This window comes from Elgaria multicarinata, chromosome 15 (genome assembly GCF_023053635.1).
Source record: "Elgaria multicarinata webbii isolate HBS135686 ecotype San Diego chromosome 15, rElgMul1.1.pri, whole genome shotgun sequence".
Classification (NCBI taxonomy): domain Eukaryota; kingdom Metazoa; phylum Chordata; class Lepidosauria; order Squamata; family Anguidae; genus Elgaria; species Elgaria multicarinata.
Window position 1 is genome coordinate 821,991 of NC_086185.1, and position 17,888 is coordinate 839,878.

At 48.9% G+C, this 17,888-nt stretch overlaps 1 protein-coding gene and 1 long non-coding RNA gene across 2 annotated transcripts; one reads left to right on the plus strand and one right to left on the minus strand.

Annotated features, from left to right (window-relative positions):
* Nucleotides 1-1,905: 1,905 nt before the first annotated feature.
* On the plus strand, nucleotides 1,906-6,420 carry LOC134409219 (uncharacterized). Its single transcript, XR_010026167.1, has 3 exons — nucleotides 1,906-2,883; nucleotides 4,221-4,397; nucleotides 6,246-6,420. It is a non-coding gene; the product is annotated as an uncharacterized LOC134409219 (long non-coding RNA).
* A 3,783-nt stretch (nucleotides 6,421-10,203) lies between these two features.
* SLC25A5 (solute carrier family 25 member 5) lies at nucleotides 10,204-15,712 on the minus strand. Its single transcript, XM_063141649.1, has 4 exons — nucleotides 15,495-15,712; nucleotides 12,781-13,267; nucleotides 12,495-12,635; nucleotides 10,204-10,583 (listed from the first exon to the last, which is right to left on the minus strand). Exons 1-4 carry the CDS (start codon nucleotides 15,603-15,605, stop codon nucleotides 10,426-10,428), a joined length of 897 nt encoding a protein of 298 aa, XP_062997719.1. The 5' UTR covers nucleotides 15,606-15,712; the 3' UTR covers nucleotides 10,204-10,425.
* Between the last annotated feature and the right edge of the window lie 2,176 nt (nucleotides 15,713-17,888).

Sequence of the window (17,888 nt, forward strand, 5' to 3'; positions counted from 1 at the left end):
GAATAAAGAACTCTCCTCACACGCACTCCAACTCCCAAACTCACATACATCATAAACTCACAACACTCTCCTTATATACTCCTTCCCCCCACCCGCACCTATGACATCATAAACCACACCCACTCAGTTCTAACATTCCATACTTACCAGACATACTAATCTACAGACATATACAAGATAATCAATTGTGGGGTAACGCCACACCTGCATGAAATTTAGTTGTGGACTGCATGTGGCCCTTGGGAACCTCGTTCCACACTTCTGCTTTGGGGAGATCAGGCAGACTTATTTGGAGCTCCCAGGCAGTCCTTAATCTGGGCACCAATCACACTAAAGGCCAAACTTCATGCTCATTTAATACATTTTTAAAAAAAATATTTTATTAGTTTTCCAAAAACAACATTAAACAAACCAATAAAAAGAAATACATCGAATTTAAATCAGATTACTGACAGAGGGTGGTACATTTAACATATATGTATATTTTCCCATTTACTTTACAGACCAAGATAATGTTGAATCCATAGGCCGTTTGGAGGTTTTCTTTATAATTCTTCACCATGTCAAATTATATTTAGTCTCTCTTCCAGTCTGAGGAAGGGCTTTAACAAACTGCCGTACATGTCGCTGATCATTATATAAGGTCAAATCCTGCCATATTTCGCAAAGGTCAGATGCTTTGCCTTTGGCTAGTTGCAATGTCAGTTTGTCTGCCGGGGCTATTTGCCAATTTTCCATATACCCAGATTTCAGTGTTAGAAGTTCTGCGGGTTCCCATCTTTTAGCTCCGACTCTTTGAGCTGCCTTCACCATGAACACAATGCAATCCTTAGATGTCACTTTTGCATTTATTACATTTTTATACTGCCCATTAGCTGAAGCTCTTTGGGAGGTTTACAAAGATTAAAAACCATTAAAAATGCAACATAGATTGGTTACCTATAAACAGACAGCAACCGCTCAGATATCAAAACATTTTTTTTAATAATTGTCACTAAGAAAGATCCAGGACCTGATTAAATGCATCTAATGTGCTGGGTTTTTAATACAAATTACCTTAGTGGGATTAGAACAGGCGTGGTGGAATTCAACCCTTTTCTTTCCATGCTGCAGTCCTGAAGGAAACTGTGGCACATGCAGGGACAAAGGTGGAGCTTTAGCTAGCCAAGTCAAAAACACTTCCTGGCTTCTCATAGCTCCTTAAAAGGAAATCCAACAGGGCCCAGGAATGACCTTCAGTCAGGTGATGATAAAAGGGGGGGGGGGGGGGGGAATTGAAAGTCAGCACTTTTCTGTCCTTGAAGGTTGTTCTCACAATGTGGAAGTAAAAGGTTTTCATTCCAGCCAGCCCAGGCTGCTTTCTCTGGCTGTGCTTAGCTCCTTGCTTGCAGTTCACACTAGTAACAGGAAGATGGAGTTCTTTGCCTGGGTTGCCAGCCATTCGAATGGCATAGCTTTTCCTGGTGGGGGTGGGGGTGGGGGGAAGATTCCACATTTGGATGTCTTCTCCCCACTTCCATACACATATAAAATCATACATTACAGAGAAGGCTAAACACTTCCCTGAAATGCTAGTGTTGGAAATGCAGGGTGTATTTGTGGATCATAAATTAACCATCAAGAATATTTTGGATGCTTTGACAATTTAAAAAAATGCACAGTTTACACATATAACACCCACTCTGACAATCATTCACCTAAGCAGATATAACTCACAGCGCATTATTATATATATTAAAATCCTTCTCCATTTTAAACCCCTTTCTCCACATAGTTTGGAGGAAGGTGGGCTTTATCCCTTGCCTCAGGTGTATCAAGCGATGGTGCTTAGCTTGAGCAGGGAGTAGCCTCGGCGGGGTCTGGTGTTCAGAGCCTGTGTCGTCCCATAATAAGTGGTGGCAGACGTGAGGTCTGGTGTTCAGAGCCTGTGTCGTGGCAGAGTCCTCTTCCTGTTGCCGCTGGAGGGCTGTTAGTCATCCAGGTGGTTTTAGGGAAGAAAAATAGATGATTCACCTGAACATTTTCACTACCAGAAGCCGTACAATGTGGAAATGCTCCATGTTCCAGGATCATGTTTTAAAACATGCAGAGAAAACTACTGCACAACAAAATTGGCAAGAGATAAATTGGACTGAAGAGGAGGAAACTCTGCTTTGATGTTCAGCGGTGTTCAACATAGCTGAATCACATAGCTGAACCCCCAGCCAAAATAGAAACACCTGGATTGCTACCTGTTTTTTGTATATTTGTGCCCAGTCTTTCCTAGTGCTGTGTATGGAACATAATGTCTTTTGAGCCAAGGCTAGTTCGCACATGCATGTGTGTGCATCGCTGGACAATTTGCCACTCAAAAAACCAGGCCTGGTGCCATGACCTGGTCCCCTTGAGGAGCTGCTGGTGCTGCCATATGAACTGGTTCAGAGGTAAAACACTGTGGTCCAAGTGATCTTTTTTGTCAATGCAATCCTTAAAAAGCTATAGCCTGTTTATTGGTTCAGCATTGCAGCGTTAGCAATGGTTTGTAGCCATCATGCCGCATCACTTGATGATTGCAACTTCAAGTGGGTGCCAAGACAGGTCTAGTTAAAATCCACCCTCCCCTGTGACATTACTGCATAGCCTTAGGCGAGCTGTTCTCCCAGCCTCCAGCGATTGGCTCTAAAAGTCTTTAAAGCAGCCTGCCCAAACCTTGTGCCTTTCAGATTTTGGACTCTAACTCCCATCAGCCCCAGCCATCATGGACAGTGGTCAGGAATGCCAGGAGCTGTTGTCCAAAACATCTGTTGAGCACCAGGTTGGGGAAAGCTGGTGGCCCCCAGACTGTGGAATGATCTCCCTGATGAGGCTCGCCTGGCGCCAACGCTGCTATCCTTCCGGCACCAGGTTAAGACTTTCCTCTTTGCCCAGGCATATGGCGGCACATCCTAATTACCCACTGTAAAGGAAGCCTGAGTCAATCAGTCCTTCCCAAGGGTCCCTCTGGGGTGGTTCCCCCAACCCCCGTACTACGGGACCGGTATAACTTTGGAATAAAGGCACACAGACACCCAAAATAACCAAGATAAAAGTTTATTGTGGAAACACAATTACTAAATAAGAGCTTGGTTGGTAGCAGCTACAGAAATGCAAATAAAAAGGAAAATACGGGGACACAGGGGAAGAGGGTAAATGAGGTAGATAGATATCAGGCAGAACCACCCACAAATCCATTCAGAAAAGAACAGGCAGTCTCTCCACTAGACTTCCCTTCCCCCCTTCGGCCAAAGCGACCAAAACTTGCCTCTGGAAAACCAGCACACAGCAGAACAGCAACACCCTAACTCTCTTTCAGCTCCCAGACTGGGCAACTGCAGACGTCCATAGCCTCCAGGCTGAAGACCTGCCTCAACTTAATCCAATCAGCCTTTTTATCTCTCTCTCCCTTAATGAGGGTGTTTGCTCTTTCTTCTCACACAAAGCCCAATTAGCCCAGGCAGGAGATAGCCCCCAGGTGCGAAGCCTCTGCCTGACCTCGGGAAGTTTAACTCCCACCCTTTCCCACATACCAAAGCTGGGTCCTGGCGCCGGTTTGAACCATAAACAAGCTGGCCAGATTCCTCCCATAAACATATCAAACTATTCCCTATCTATCCATCACCACTATGGTTTACTACCTACAGAAAAACAGATCTAACTCAGGAACAAATGTAATTCAGGACTCAACTGCATTTTATAACTCCCCAGTCCTTCACACCCACATGTTTAGTTTTTAATTGGTTTTTAATGATTAATGTGTGTATGTTCTGTGTTTTAGAGTTTTAAACTTTGTATACTTGTTTTTAACCTCAATTTTAGAATTTCTGTAAACCGCCCAGAGAGCCCTGGCTATGGGAGCGATATATAAGTTTAATAAATAAATAAATATAAATAAATAAATTTTAGGGTCTTTCATTCTGAGAGCTGAATTCCATTTTGAAGTTTCTGGGGGTTGTGGGGGTGTGGAGAGGGGAGCAATCATGACAGCCTATTGTAGTTTACAACTGTTGTAAAGGAAGAGCGCCCAGCAACTAGCTGGCTTCTTGACTGGATTTAGCACGGATCCCCAGGCCCAGACACTCACAGCTCACAACGTGAGGTTTAAGACCATTTATTAGGAAAAGGGTAGGAATACTTTTTTAAAATATTTTTTAAAATACCATGTATTCCTTGTGTAATTGGGATTTGTATTTTGCATATCATAGTCCACGGCTAGGGTTGTGACATCAGCACAGCAGAAGGCTGGAAAGACCATTACTGCTCGAATCACTGGCCGATCTGATTTTGCACCCAGGAATCGGATTTACAGTAACCTCAATGTGTTGGGTGTTTCTCCTCCTATGAATTCTGTTGTAGTGGAAAAACATCATCCAGTCACTCAAGTAAGTCATGTTCTATTCGAATAACGTATCCCCTTTTCTGTAATTAAGTTTAATTTGGAGTATTTGTCAAAAACATTCTGAAAGTTCAAATACAAAACGTTTACTGGATCAATTTATTACTGGCTTAAGTTTTGCTTGGGAGACATAAAGGGGCATCTTCAAATAAGAGTGTGCTTTCTACATCATAGAAGTATGAATTTTGTCAATTAAGTGTAAACGTAAAAACGGATGAAGGGGCAAACAGGCTAATGAAGACTTGGCATACTTAGTTGTCTCTAGGAGTAATGGAGCTTTAAATATCAGATGGAAAAGAATATTGGAGTGGGATGAGTGAATTAATTTGCTTGAGTTTATAGTATCCCAGTGGAAGGCATGGCTTGACTAGAACCTAACATGCAGATGATCACAGGTTCATTTCCAATTTTTCCAGGTAAGGCTGGGAAAGACACCTGTCTGAAATGCTGCCAGTCAATGTAGGCAGCATTAAGCTAGTTGGACAAATAGTCTGACTTGATATAAGGCAAATTCCTATGGAGTGGTCAACTTGTAGATTGTTGCAAGTATCTCCCAAAGCAGCAACACACCTCCATTTTCTCTTGCTGTTTAGTAGATAGTATTTCTAACCTCAGGACAATTTTATTATAGCTGTTGTGCCATGATGGAGTGGCATGACCAGTCTAATCTGTACCATACATTAATTCCCCTCTTGTCATGCTGGTCTTGAGAACCTTGTTTATTAGTGGTAATGTGAAGTAATAATTTTCCATATCTACTATGTTGCCTCTCCCGACATGAACCTACCCGTACACTGCGCTCAACATCTAAGGTCCTCCTCTGAGTGCCTGCTCTGAGGGAAGCTCGGGGTATGGCAACAAGGGAGAGGGCCTTCTCGGTGGTGGTCCCCTGACTGTGGAATGATCTCCCCGATGAGGCTCGCCTAGCGCCAACATTGTTATCTTTTCAGCGCCAGGTCAAGACTTTTCTCCCAGGCATTTTAACAGCATTTTAACAGCATTTAATAACGTTAAGTTTGTTTTTAATGGACCCCAGAACTGTTGTTTTTAAATGGAAACTGTTGTTTTTGTACTGTTTTTATGTTTCTGATGGTTTTTTTAAACCTTGTATACTTTTTAATGTTTACTGTTTTTAACTGTTGTAAACCGCCCAGAGAGCTTCGGCTGTGGGACAATATATAAACGTAATAAAATAATCAAATAATACATGGGATTAGCAGAGTAAAATATAATAAAACATGCATATATATGAGAACCCAGTGCAAGCAAGCTAAAAACTAAAACTACAATTTCATACGTCACCCTGACCGAACTCAGCCGACAACCCCCTGTTCCCTCCACAGGGGATAACTTTATACCCGTCTTTTCCACTCCTTCCCCCCTCCCTTCAGCTTTGATGCGTGGAGTGTCTTCACACCTCTCGCCCGGGATGGTTAATCACTCAAGGACAGGACAGTTACAATCGGCCTGGCTCCAGTCTTCTCCCCCATACAGCTGCCTGGTTCTTATCTCTCTTCCTATGAAACCCTAAAATTCACAAATTAAAAGACATGCCAGTCCCAAGGTCCGGTTAACCCTCACCTTATCCTTACAGCTGTTACTGCCAGTAACTATGCTTCAGGAGAGGCATTTCAACCTTTTATTAGAGTGGGACAGAAATTGCAGGAAACTGCCAGACGAGGAGGGGGAGGGGGCGTAGCCTTCTGGGGAACACTATGTCAGGTTTTCGTGTTAACCTTAACAGTAATTAAGGCAGATTATTGGCAAAAACTTGCAAGCTCAGCACACCTGTTGGTAATAGAGTTAAGTAAGTAAAAGGCTCACTCTTTCACAGCAATATGCAGTCAGCCAGTGGAGGTTTGAGGGTATGGCGTAAGCTGCTGCCGCTGCCAGAGAAAGGAGTATGCTGTTTTGATGCAAAGCCAACTTTTGTCAAGGAGAACCATAAAGCTGTTATGCTTACTTTGATTTATGGTGAGACAATTGCTTTGTTATAATTTGCTGCTACAAGCCTGGTTGTTTTGTTTTTTAAGAACTTCTCTAAATAAACTGCGTTGAAGATTCAAAACTCACGCTTGCGTTTATTTGTGAGCTGCGGAGGAATTTGTACAACAATACTTGTTTCTCCCAACACACTACAGGGGCGGATTGGGAGCCTGAGGATATACACCCTGCTCTAACGGGATCTTACTGTTTTTTCCCCTTTTAACAAAAGAGGGTTTCCCAATCCTGGAGACTGCAAAGTTGCACAACTGGAAATTCCAACCAATGCAGCTTCCTTTCCTCACTGCTGTGGCAGCACATGGCGCTGGAGGAATTTGGAGCCTCTTTGGCTGCACTTGCGCTTTGTGGCACTCTGCAGTGTGCTGAGGGTATCACAGCTGCAGAGGGAAGAGGAGGGGGCGATCCAGCCCAGGGAGCCACAGTCTTGTTCATTCCAGGTCAACTTATTCGCCAGGCCAGGCCATGCAAATGAACTCCCTGTTCCAATTAGTGCGTTTTAATAATAGCGGCTTCCGTTTGTAGCGGAGTACTGCACGACGGTGAAACATCCATCATTCAGCCTTGGAAAGTAAGAAGGGGACCTGGCTTCCTTGGAGAAGGGGCAGATGTCGTGATGGCCACCAATTTGGATGACTTTAAAAGGGGGTTGGATACATTCCTGGAGGTGAAGGCTATCCATGGCTACTAGCCCTGATGGTTTTGTGCTACATCCAGTATTTGAGGCAGTAAGCCTATATGCACCAGTTACTGGGGAACATGGGTGAGAGGGTGCTGTTGCACCATGTCCTGCTTTGTTGTTTCCTAGCTGATAGCTGGTTGGCCCCTGTGTGAACAGTGCTGGACTAGATGGACCCTTGGTCCAATCCAGCATCAGGGCTCTTCTTATGTTGTTAAGATTGCGGGATCTACTTTGGTTTTACTCTGCTCTCAAGATCCACCAACCTGAGCTGGGCCAAACACATAATTCTGAGCCCAGGAATTTGCTTTGAATAGTAAAACTGAACAGGCTTGGCAACCCTTTCAGACAAAAATCTACACCTTGTTGCCTCAAACATGCTTAATTTCAGTAATATGGTTGTGTGTGTTTGCTGTTATTGTTCAACCATCAGGAGTCAGAAACGATTGCGAATCCACTGCAAATTTCCCCAAGAGCTGCCTCGTGCCCACTTGTCAGAGAGCATGGATCGGAAACTCCACACACTTTCTAGTGGTGTGGGAAGGTCCAGCAGCCCAGTAAAAGTTGTTATCCCACTCATCACCAAATCTCCAACCCATTCAGCAGCCTGAACCAGCTTCTAAACACATCAGATTTAGCAGCCCAGTAAAATATTTTCACACAATAAATAATAAAATGCACAATATTTCATTGTTGTTTGTCAGCACCAAGGTCTTTGGACAGGTGCCCATATGCGAATGATTTCCTCCTCTCCCTGGTCACTTGGAAGCCTCGGATCACTCCTTAGACCACTTCAAGGAGAGATGAGCTTCTGAGCATTCAGAAGGCAAGAATGCCTGTCCGCATGGGTCTGGCCAGAACGGTGTGCTTGAGACCAACTCTACCTCACGAGTCCTGAAGCTTAAACACTCACCAGGGATGCTTTAAGCATCTTGGTCCCAGGACTGTTGAGCCGTGCTGACAGTGTTCATGCCACACGTGTGCATTGATCAGTGTACAAGGGGTGTGTGTGCCGAATATCAGAGTTTCTACCTGGCCGCCTGGGGCTCCCCAGAGGGCCACTCCCCTTTCCCAGAAGGCCCCACCCCCTTCCTCCAACATCCCCTCATTGGGTGTTGTCCCAGCTTTGTTCCTACTCTCAAAGGTTGAAATGCTCTCCCCTTCTCAAACTGGGGGGAGGTAACGAGTGGGGTTCTGAGCTCCACAATTCCAGTTCTGAGCTCCACAATTCAAGAAGGACACAGACAAGCTGGAGCGTGTTCAGAGGAGGGCAACCAGGATGATCAGGGGTCTGGAAACAAAGCCCTATGAAGAGAGACTGAAAGAACTGGGCATGTTTAGCCTGGAGAAGAGAAGATGGAGGGGAGACATGATAGCACTCTTCAAATACTTAAAAGGTTGTCACACAGAGGAGGGCCAGGATCTCTTCTCGATCCTCCCAGAGTGCAGGACACGGAATAACGGGCTCAAGTTAAAGGAAGCCAGATTCCGGCTGGACATCAGGAAAAACTTCCTGACTGTTAAAGCAGTGCGACAATGGAATCAGCTACCTAGGGAGGTTGTGGGCTCTCCCACACTAGAGGCCTTCAAGAGGCAGCTGGACGACCATCTGTCAGGTATGCTTTAGGGTGGATTCCTGCATTGAGCAGGGAGTTGGACTTGATGGCCTTATAGGCACCTTCCAACCCTACTATTCTATGATTCTATGAAGGCAGAAGAGTGATAAGTTGCAAAATGTTTGTGGGCATTTTGGCCATACACCCTTTTTCCTTTGGCCTGGCCCTGCCCAGCACTGGAATTTCTCCAAAATTGAATTCAGCCCTGAAAGAGGCTAAACATCACTTGTATAAGAGAAGCGGAACTTGCATCAAAATGTTGCAGCACTGAGTTTTGCTGTTCATGGTGCCAGCCATGCCTGATCCCAGGATACTCCATTTTCAGTCAACATTCTGAGACCACTGAGCATCCTCAGTCCTCTTGGGCTTCTCTTGACTCCTTAGGGGGGAAAAGGTCTAGGTTCTTCCCTCCAGCCCCCTACTTCTGCAGACCTTCCGTTTCCCCTGCCACTTTTGCAAACACGTTCTTACCCAGATCCAGTTCCCCAGTGGCCACCCAGAGGCCTCTGGGAAGCCCACAAACAGGACAGGAGGGCAAAAGCATCTTCCTTCTCGTGGACCCAGTATCTGGGGTCTATAAAGGCATACTGTCCCCAAGACTAGTGTATATATCCAACACCACTAGCAGCCAGTGATGGCCTTCTCCTACATGAATTACTCAAATCCCTTTGGAAGCTGCCCAACTGTGCCAAGGAACTACCGAAAACCGAGCTATAGTATCTCGAGCCCCATTAACCAGAACAGGAGGGGTTCCCGAGTCAGCCACCCAGGACACTGCTTCTGACCAAGTATTTTCAGGAAGATGCTTATTGGGCCAAGAGCTTTCAGGAATGGCCACCTTGGCTGAGGCCAGAGAGGGCCAGTGCCAAGGGCCACATTGCTACCACAGGGGGCCACCTGCCAATCCCCCAGGCCCTGCTTGCTCACTTGCCCTGCCTGAACATGCAAGCGGTGACAAGAACAAAGGTGGTTTTGCTGACTGGGCCCCCAGAAGAGGGCAAGGGAATGTGCAATAGTGACCGGGACAAGGACAAGGTGTTCCTACGAGGAGAGGAGCAGGTTGGGCAACGGAGGAGAGCTTGCACCAGGGCCACTCAAACCCTGCAGGCAGCACCAAGGTAGCACACGTGCACGCACACGCACGCACACACACATATACACTGTACGTTGGAATAGGACAATACTCTGGCATCTTGCCCTCCAGATGTTCAGAACTCCAATCAGCCCCAGCAAGCCTGAAAATGGTCACCTTAAACATCTGGAAGGCACGAGGTTGGGGGAGACAGATGTCTTAATTTCCCCAGATTAAATTCACATCCTAGATTAGCACTGGAGCCAGATGTGCCTATTGGTTTAACGACACAATTCAAAGCCAGGACGAGCATCTACCGTAACTCTTTTAAGAGTAACTTAACAAAGAAGTGGCAAGTTTCCTATTATATCAAAGTTCAATCAAAAGACACGTTTTTCAAGATTGGGGAGAAGCAGCAGCACACTTTTGTTACAGGATTTTTATTTTATTTCTCTCAAACTTAATTTTAACAGGAGTGACTGAATAAAAATGAAGTTTGAGCCCCATTGTCAAGGGAATGACTCAATAAGCAGGTCAGGCAAGCAGAACTGTGGCCCCTCTGCCAACCGGTAGAAACCTCAGTGGGAACAGATAAATAGTTTCGACGCAGTCCATGAATGTGACATCATCCCAAGTGGGAAGGAGCTTATGTGTACTTCTTGATTTCATCATACAAGACTAGGACGAATGCGCCCCCCATGCCTCGGAGGACGTTGGACCAGGCACCCTTGAAGAAGGCCTTGCCGCCCTCGTCGCGGGAAATCTTCCGCCAGCAGTCTATTGTGCCAGAGTACATGATGTCAGCTGGAAATGAAGACACAGACGAAGAAAATCAGCCTAGGGAGCAAGGCATCCCTGTGTTGCCTGCAGCAGCAGCAGCAGCTGCCCCCTCTGCTGTTTTGTTCTGAGTCCACTGGCGTGGTGGGAGATTTACTGAGGACAACACAGGGGGGGGGGGCAAAACCTCAGTCGAAGTCCGGCCCATGCCTAGGGCTCCCCGGCCACCTCCACCTCCTTCCCCCTCAATCCTTTGCGGGGTTTCCATCTTATGCAGGGTTCCCCCCTCCACTTCTAAAAGGTTAAATGCCTCTGCTGAGGCTCAGTTACTGGCAGTCAGTTGAAACAAGGGTGGCATTTTTTGTATTTGGGCCCTGTCCACCACCAGAATATGACCTACAAGAGCTTCTGTCAAATTTAATTCAGCAGTCAGGCTGAAAGAGGCTCAGCGCCCCTGGTGTAACAGGACACATTCTGCCCTGAGGAGTTAACGGAGAGAAAGGAAAGGTGTGGAAAGGAAAGGTGCGGATCGAGGGTCGAACAGGGAAGTCGAATAGGCTGAGCTATAGACTAGGTTACAGCAAGGGTTGAGCCGGAGGCAAAGTGACCAGGTTCTAGCCCCTCTGCCTGCCACCCTACACAATGTTGACTTAGGAGTACAGGCTGTGCCTACCTAGCTCACCCATTTCTGGGAGGAAGGGGTTAGCCAATGGGGCCCTCCTGACAGGCCGCAAGTGACTGGCCTTTCCACTTCCTAGAACTTCCTGCTGCTATGAACAGCCAATCAGAGATAAGGATTCTATGCTGCAGCGCATCTTTATAAATTGAGGGGGGAGGAATGGCTGTCTTTATAAATCAGATTATAGGTTTAATCACAATTGGTGCTCCATCACTAACAGTAAAATACTATTGAAATTATCTTACGGACAGATACCATTTGCAAAACATCTTTTAACCAAGTCACGTAAATGAACTAGACAAGTTTGTGCAGAGGGTGGACTACATGACCTCGAGGTATATTTCAGTTCTCTAATTCAACCATATGCATTTGAAGTTCACTTCTTAAAATCCCAACTAGGACTGTAGGACTGGAAGCATCATATCACTAGGATGTACCCAAAGAGTTAGTTTAGCCCATCCATTCCTGCATGACAGAGGAGTACCATTCCTCAGATGAGGGTAAAAGTGGAAAAGGCAAACCAAAACGGCAGCTTCATTCTGTCTCCTGGACATCCAGCTTATTACTAAAGCTTCCAAGCTATTTTTTTCATTTCTACTTAATTAGACCAGTTTATGTGCAGACTCCACAGCAGTTTATGAATTGTGGCCTCTAGTTCCCTTGCCCTCAGAAAGTTCCCCTGTACTTTAGGAAAAGTTTTCCTTCCAGAGGCCTCTGCTTACCTGCTGAGGTCTCAGACCACACACCAGGTGTGGAGAACATGTAGTATAACAGCATCCAGTGGGCTACAACTCCCATCATCACAGCTTGGGGCTGATAGGAATCAGGAGCCCAGCAACATGAAGGCCTACAGATTCCACACACCTAGCATAGGCCTTTGCTCAACTACACCGAATCAGCTTCGGGTGCAAGAAATTCCAAGTACCGCTTGCACTTGGAAGAACCAGGTAACTCAGCTCAAGAGCTCTCTGTTGGTTGGACAGACTGAACAGCTGGTCCCATTCAATACACCTTCTGCACCCAAGACAAGCATCTTCTACACAGATTCCACGTAAGTGGAACTGCGAAGACATCTTGGAGAAGGACCTAGAACAACCTCCCCCCCACAAGTGTGCTGGATGGTGACTCCCAAAATTCCCAGCCAGCATGGCCATGGAATTCTGGGAGCTGCTGTCCAGCACATCTGGAAGACCAGGTTGGGGAAGGCTGCTCTGGTATCTGTACTAGTTGTGCTTCAGCGTCCTTGGCAGAATACGTACCCCCTTTGCGGCCGGACTGCATCATCATACGCCTCCGGACTGTATCAAAAGGATAAGAGGTCAAGCCAGCAACAGCAGTAACTGACTGAGCAATCATCCAGCTGATCAAGATGTGGGTGTTCTTTGGATCAGGAAGCATCCCTGTTCAACAGACACAATTTGGGGAAGAAAGGAAGAAGAGTCAAAAAGCCACCCTTCAGCATAATAGCTTCCCGTTTTGGGGGAGAAGTCAAAAGAACCAGAAACATTGGTGGGGGAGGGAGGAAATGACCCACAGGAAGCTTACCTTTCGCAGTGTCATAGATACCAAAATAAGCTGCCCTGTAGATAATGATGCCCTGGACAGACACGTTGAACCCCTGGTAGAGCCCTCGAAGGCCATCCGACTTGAAGATCTTGACCAGGCAATCGCCGAGCCCATTGAACTCGCGCTCCATTCCGGCTTTGCCCACGTCAGCCGCCAGGCGTGTTCGGGCGAAGTCGAGAGGGTAGACAAAGCACAGAGAGGTTGCTCCGGCAGCTCCTCCAGATGCCAGGTTCCCAGCAAAGTAACGCCAGAACTGGGTTCTTTTGTCAACACCGCCCAGGAAGATCTGCTTGTATTTGTCTTTGAAAGCAAAGTTGAGGGCTTGCGTGGGGAAGTATCGGATCACGTTGGCCAAGTTGCCACGCCAGAAAGAGAGGAAACCTTGCTCTTTGGGGATCCGGACCACACAGTCAATGATGCCCTTGTACTGCTTGTCTGCTGTGATCTGCATGCTTGCATGTTGCACCTGCCCAAGATGGAAAGAGGCAAAATTAAATCTGGCTGCCTGTTCAGTGCAGCCAAGCGGTCAGAGCGTTGGGCCGGGACCTGAGAGACCTGGGTTCTAGGCCATACTCAGCCATAAAGCTTACTGGTCGACCTTGGGTCAGTCACTGATGCTCACCCTAACCTACCTCACAAGGTTGTTGTAAGGATAAAGTGGAGAGGAGGAGGATCATCTAACCTGTCTTGGGTTTCTTGCACAAGGGAGAAAGGCACAATATAAATGCAATCCTCATAAACAGTGTGGTGTGTCAGCAAGACATACAAGTTATAAATGTGAAATCACAACAAAGCCTTTAACTTGGGCTCGCAATTGGCTAGTCAAGCACTGCAATCCCCCCCATCCCCACCCGGTCTTCAGGAATGTACTCTTGAAATAGAGGGTTAAGTTTCAGTTTCTTCCTTCAGGCCCTGCCCAACAGGAAGAAGGCTTCCAATGCTCATTTTTGTCCTTCCTGGGCACATCCTACACAGGCCTATGAAAGAACAGCCGTTTTCATATCTACTTTTAAACACAAGCCATTGCCTTTGGGCAGACAAAAGAAAAAGTGGAACAGGGAAAGTTGGCTTCTCGAGACAATGCCAGGATTTAACAAGACTGGATAGAAACGGAGATTTTAAAAGTAATCTCGGTTCTCGGAAAAGATCTCCTGCCTGCCTCCTCAGCCAGGTCCCGTGTGGAGGTGGAGGATGCTTGTGAGCAATCCAATAAAGTAATAACACTTTCATTGCAAGGTGACCTTCAGTGCAAAGCAGCGGCTCCAGATAATGAGCGTCTCACAGCTTCCGTGATGATCTCAAGGTGCCCAAAGCTCCCAGCTCAGCTGCTGGCTCCACAGGTGGGGCTGCAAGGCCAGAAGGCCCCAGGCCTCGAAGGGGGCTGTGAATGCATCTCCTTCCCTCATCTACCTCTCTTCCTTCTGGATTAGTCACTGTCCCCCTTACTCTAGGGAGGGGGCCGGATTTGGCCCTCGTGCCTCCAGCTGCTGACCCCTACCATCACTTCTCTGCGCCATGTGACCTTGACGGGCCCGCCTCTCACTACCCGGATGCTGCTTCAGCGTAATTACGACATTTTAACCAGTTGTTTCCGGAACCTCTCGGATCTTGTGTCTGTCGCACAGCCCATTCGACAGGGCAAGATACCTTCATCTTGGTCTCCCACTAACCACCACATTTGATTGGCCACAATTTGCAGTCAAGGTCACTCCCTCTGAACTCTTTTGGGTTGGATTGTCAGCTTAAAAATAAAAATAAAAATCCCTTTCATGGAAGAGGCCAAGTGTGGGGGATTTTTAATCATAGGGCCAGACCGTGTACTAAATGCGTCCCCAAGAGCTCCCGGTTTACACCAGAGCAATTTCAATCTGGGGCAGAAAAAGGAAGGCAAAAGAAGAAGAGCCTCCTCGAGTAGCGAGGGGATGCTCCTCCGTGGCGGCGGTTGCCAAGGAGCAAGTTGCCCGCCGTGCAGAAGCAGCAGAGGCAGCCCGGCCCCGGCCCTGCGGGAAAAGGCCGCGATCGCTCGCCCGCCCGCCCCTCCTTCCCCCGCGACATAATCCAGAGCCAGGCGGGGATTTGCATAAGCGGAACTAGTTCTCTCCAGCCCCAGCAGCTCCGGCACGATCGCTCGCCCCCCAGGCTACCTTTGACCGCGTCTTTTGCGTGCGGGCCGGCCGGCCGAGGCCAAACGTTGGCCCAGAAGCTCCGGGCATCAGCCTGGGCCACGGGAAGAGAAAGGAGCCCCGATCTCAAGCCTAGCCTAAAACTGGGGGCCCGGTCCTTGCTCCACCCATGCAACGCGGGGCGGGGGGGGGCAGCCTAAGCCCCAAGGAGACGGTCTCCTGGGCCAAGGGGCACTCAGGCTACCGATGGAAAACGGACGCCATCTCTCTGGCCCGAGCCAGCAGGCCAAAAGGGATGCCCGGGCCTGCATCTCCTTGGGGCGACCTTGGGGGCAGGATGGCGACCTAAAAAAGCCCGACGGGATTTGGGTGCCGGGATGCGCCACGAGGCCGCGTCTCTCCAGCGGAGACAAAGGCTGGGGCCGGCTCAGCGCGGCGCGCCTTGGAGCGCCCACCGCGACAAAGGCAGCCCCGCGACCCTCCCCGCCTTTCCCCGACCGAGCCTCGAAGCCGGGACCCCGGCCGCTCGCGCCCGCCCGCCGGCCTCCGTCGAAGGCGGCCCGCGCTCACCTGGAGAAGCAGCTTGACGCGCTCGATGGGCGCCACCGCGGTCTTGGAGATCGCGGCCGCCACGCCGCCCGCCAAGAAGTCCTTCATGAACGAGATCGCCGCGTCGGTCATGATGCCGGGAAGCGGAGCAGCCGGAGCGCGCGCGGAAAAGAGGCGAAAAGAACAGCCCACGTCGACCCGATCGCAAGAGAGAGCGAGGGGACGCCGGCGCACTGAGACGGAGCGAATGAAATGGCCGGCTTTTATAGCGCCGCGCAGGCTTTAACGTGAGAACGGCGGGCGGGGGAGCGCCAGCATCGACGTACGGCCGCTTCCCGTTGCTCTGATAGGCTCCGAGCGGGAGGGAGGGACCGGGGAGAGAACTGCAATGAGGAGACGGGACGAGTGGGAGTCTGCCTCCCCCCACCCCGCTCGCTGGGGTTGTTTCAGTATTTTGCTCGGGGTCCCAGGCTCGTGCAAAGGAACCCCGATCCGGAGTCGCCGAGGCGGGTGGCGCATGGATGGCTGGGGCGCATTGGGCGGCGACGCATGTGAAGGAGACTGGATGTCACCTTGGGGGAAGGGGCCGGGCTTCGCGCTGGGGAGGGACGGTGGCGTGTGGGTTTCCACCTGGATGACGCGCACTGACACGGGCAGGGCGTTCCTAAGGCAACCTCTGGAAGGAACGTCCTGTGTGTCCTTACGTGTACCCTGGGGCTGACGGCAGCAATCCGGGACCGGCTCCTCTCCCCGCCCCCGCCTCCGCCCCCCAGCATTTGGGAGAGCATTTGCTCCCCCACCGGCTGCTGATCAGAGCTCCATCTCTGTTCCCCGGGGCCTTCTGCCTTTCCTGATGATGAAGGCCGCAGAGCAACTCCATGGCGGGCCTCCTTGCCAATCCGCGTGGGGCATCTGAGGGCTTCTTTGCAATTGATTTGGGGCCGGCCGATGGCAAGGGACCAGGCATCAGGTGGAAAGTGATGGGAAAGAGCCAAATCGCCTGGCCTGGCGTATCTGGCGGAGGATTCCTTTGCAACGGCGGCAGTGGGCAACGCATGGCCTGGGAGCCCTAGGCAGCTCCCTGACCTCTCATGCGGCCCAGGCCCTGGCCACCTTTGCCGTGGCGGTGGCCGGGCTCCTTGAGAATGGCATGTAGGGGGCGCTGGGCAGCAGGATGCTGCCCCCAGGAGCTTCCCGGCAGCAAACTTCAGCCGTGCCCAGAGCCTAAAGTTGCCCGGCTGCACTACGGAGCCGGCCCTGCCGGGAAGAGTCCGTCTCAGGGAGACTTCCAAGAGGGTCGATCCTTCTGGCCCACTAAACAGCAGGAAAGAGACAGGGCTCCTTGCGAAGAGTGATACGGGAAAGAGGGTTTCCTCAGCAGCTTCTGTCACTCTTGCACAGGGAACTTGTGGACTCCCATGTTGTTGCATGGCAAGTCCCATCATCCCTCACTATTGGCCATGCTGCCTAGGGCTCATGGGACTTGCAATCCAGCAATGTCTGGAAGGCCACATGTGCCTCACCCCTGCCTTTCTATGGCAAAATTTCTCCTACACACATGAATATGAGAGAAAGAACCATAACTTTTAACCACTGCATTTGTTTCCTGGAAATGGTAAGTTTAATATCAAATGTACTTTGACAAAATAAATAAAAAAACATTGCCAGGATTTCAAGAGCAATTGTTGGCAGCATTGTGACTGTACACTCACAACTAAAATGACTACAGGTTGGACAGAATCCTAATTTTCCCCACAGTGACTGTATGTACACCACCAACTTCCCATGCGCTGGAGAGGCAGGGAGCTGGGTCATCATGCACTTGGGTTTGCTCTTTAAAGTACACCATCATTCAGTTTGCATGGCTTTCTAGGCCCCAAAAGGAGATGGCAGACACAGCAGTGGGTTTCCTTTTCTCCACAATGCATTTAGGGCATAACCCACCAGAAAAGTCTGTAACCAGAACTCATCCATACAGTTGAGAGCATAGTACAGCTTTCTTAGGACTGTACCACTTCAGAATGGAAATGGGGGGGGGTTGTTACCCAATTACAGACTAATCCACCCTAATAAACCTGCCTGTGGAAAGCTAGCATGTCAGGGAGATTCTTAACCTAACCTCCCTCTGCTAGTTTCCTATGTGTATGGAGTGTTGATGTGGGAAAGCATTCCATCAAGCACCACTTACACCCACTTGCATTCTTAACAGTGTAACTGTATACATGTTTACTGAGCAGCAAATCTCACCATGCTCAGTGGGACATATATCCAGATAAATGTGCACAGCAGTGCAGCATAAGGGTGCAATCCTATGCATGTCTACTCCTGAGAGGAATGGGACTTAGCCCCAGGTAAAAAGTAACAGCCCAAGACAGCTTTCCTCAATCTGGAGTCCTCCAGGTGGTTCTAGACTTC

What these genes read in the sequence shown, in the direction of transcription:
- SLC25A5 (XM_063141649.1), bottom strand. Translation starts at nt 15,605, where the DNA reads ATGACCGACGCGGCGATCTCGTTCATGAAGGACTTCTTGGCGGGCGGC. An exon ending in TATCTATGACACTGCGAAAG is followed by an intron (nt 12,636 to 12,780) that starts GTAAGCTTCCTG and finishes TCTGTTGAACAG; the next exon opens with GGATGCTTCCTGATCCAAAG. An exon ending in GCAGTCCGGCCGCAAAGGGG is followed by an intron (nt 10,584 to 12,494) that starts GTACGTATTCTG and finishes CTTCATTTCCAG; the next exon opens with CTGACATCATGTACTCTGGC.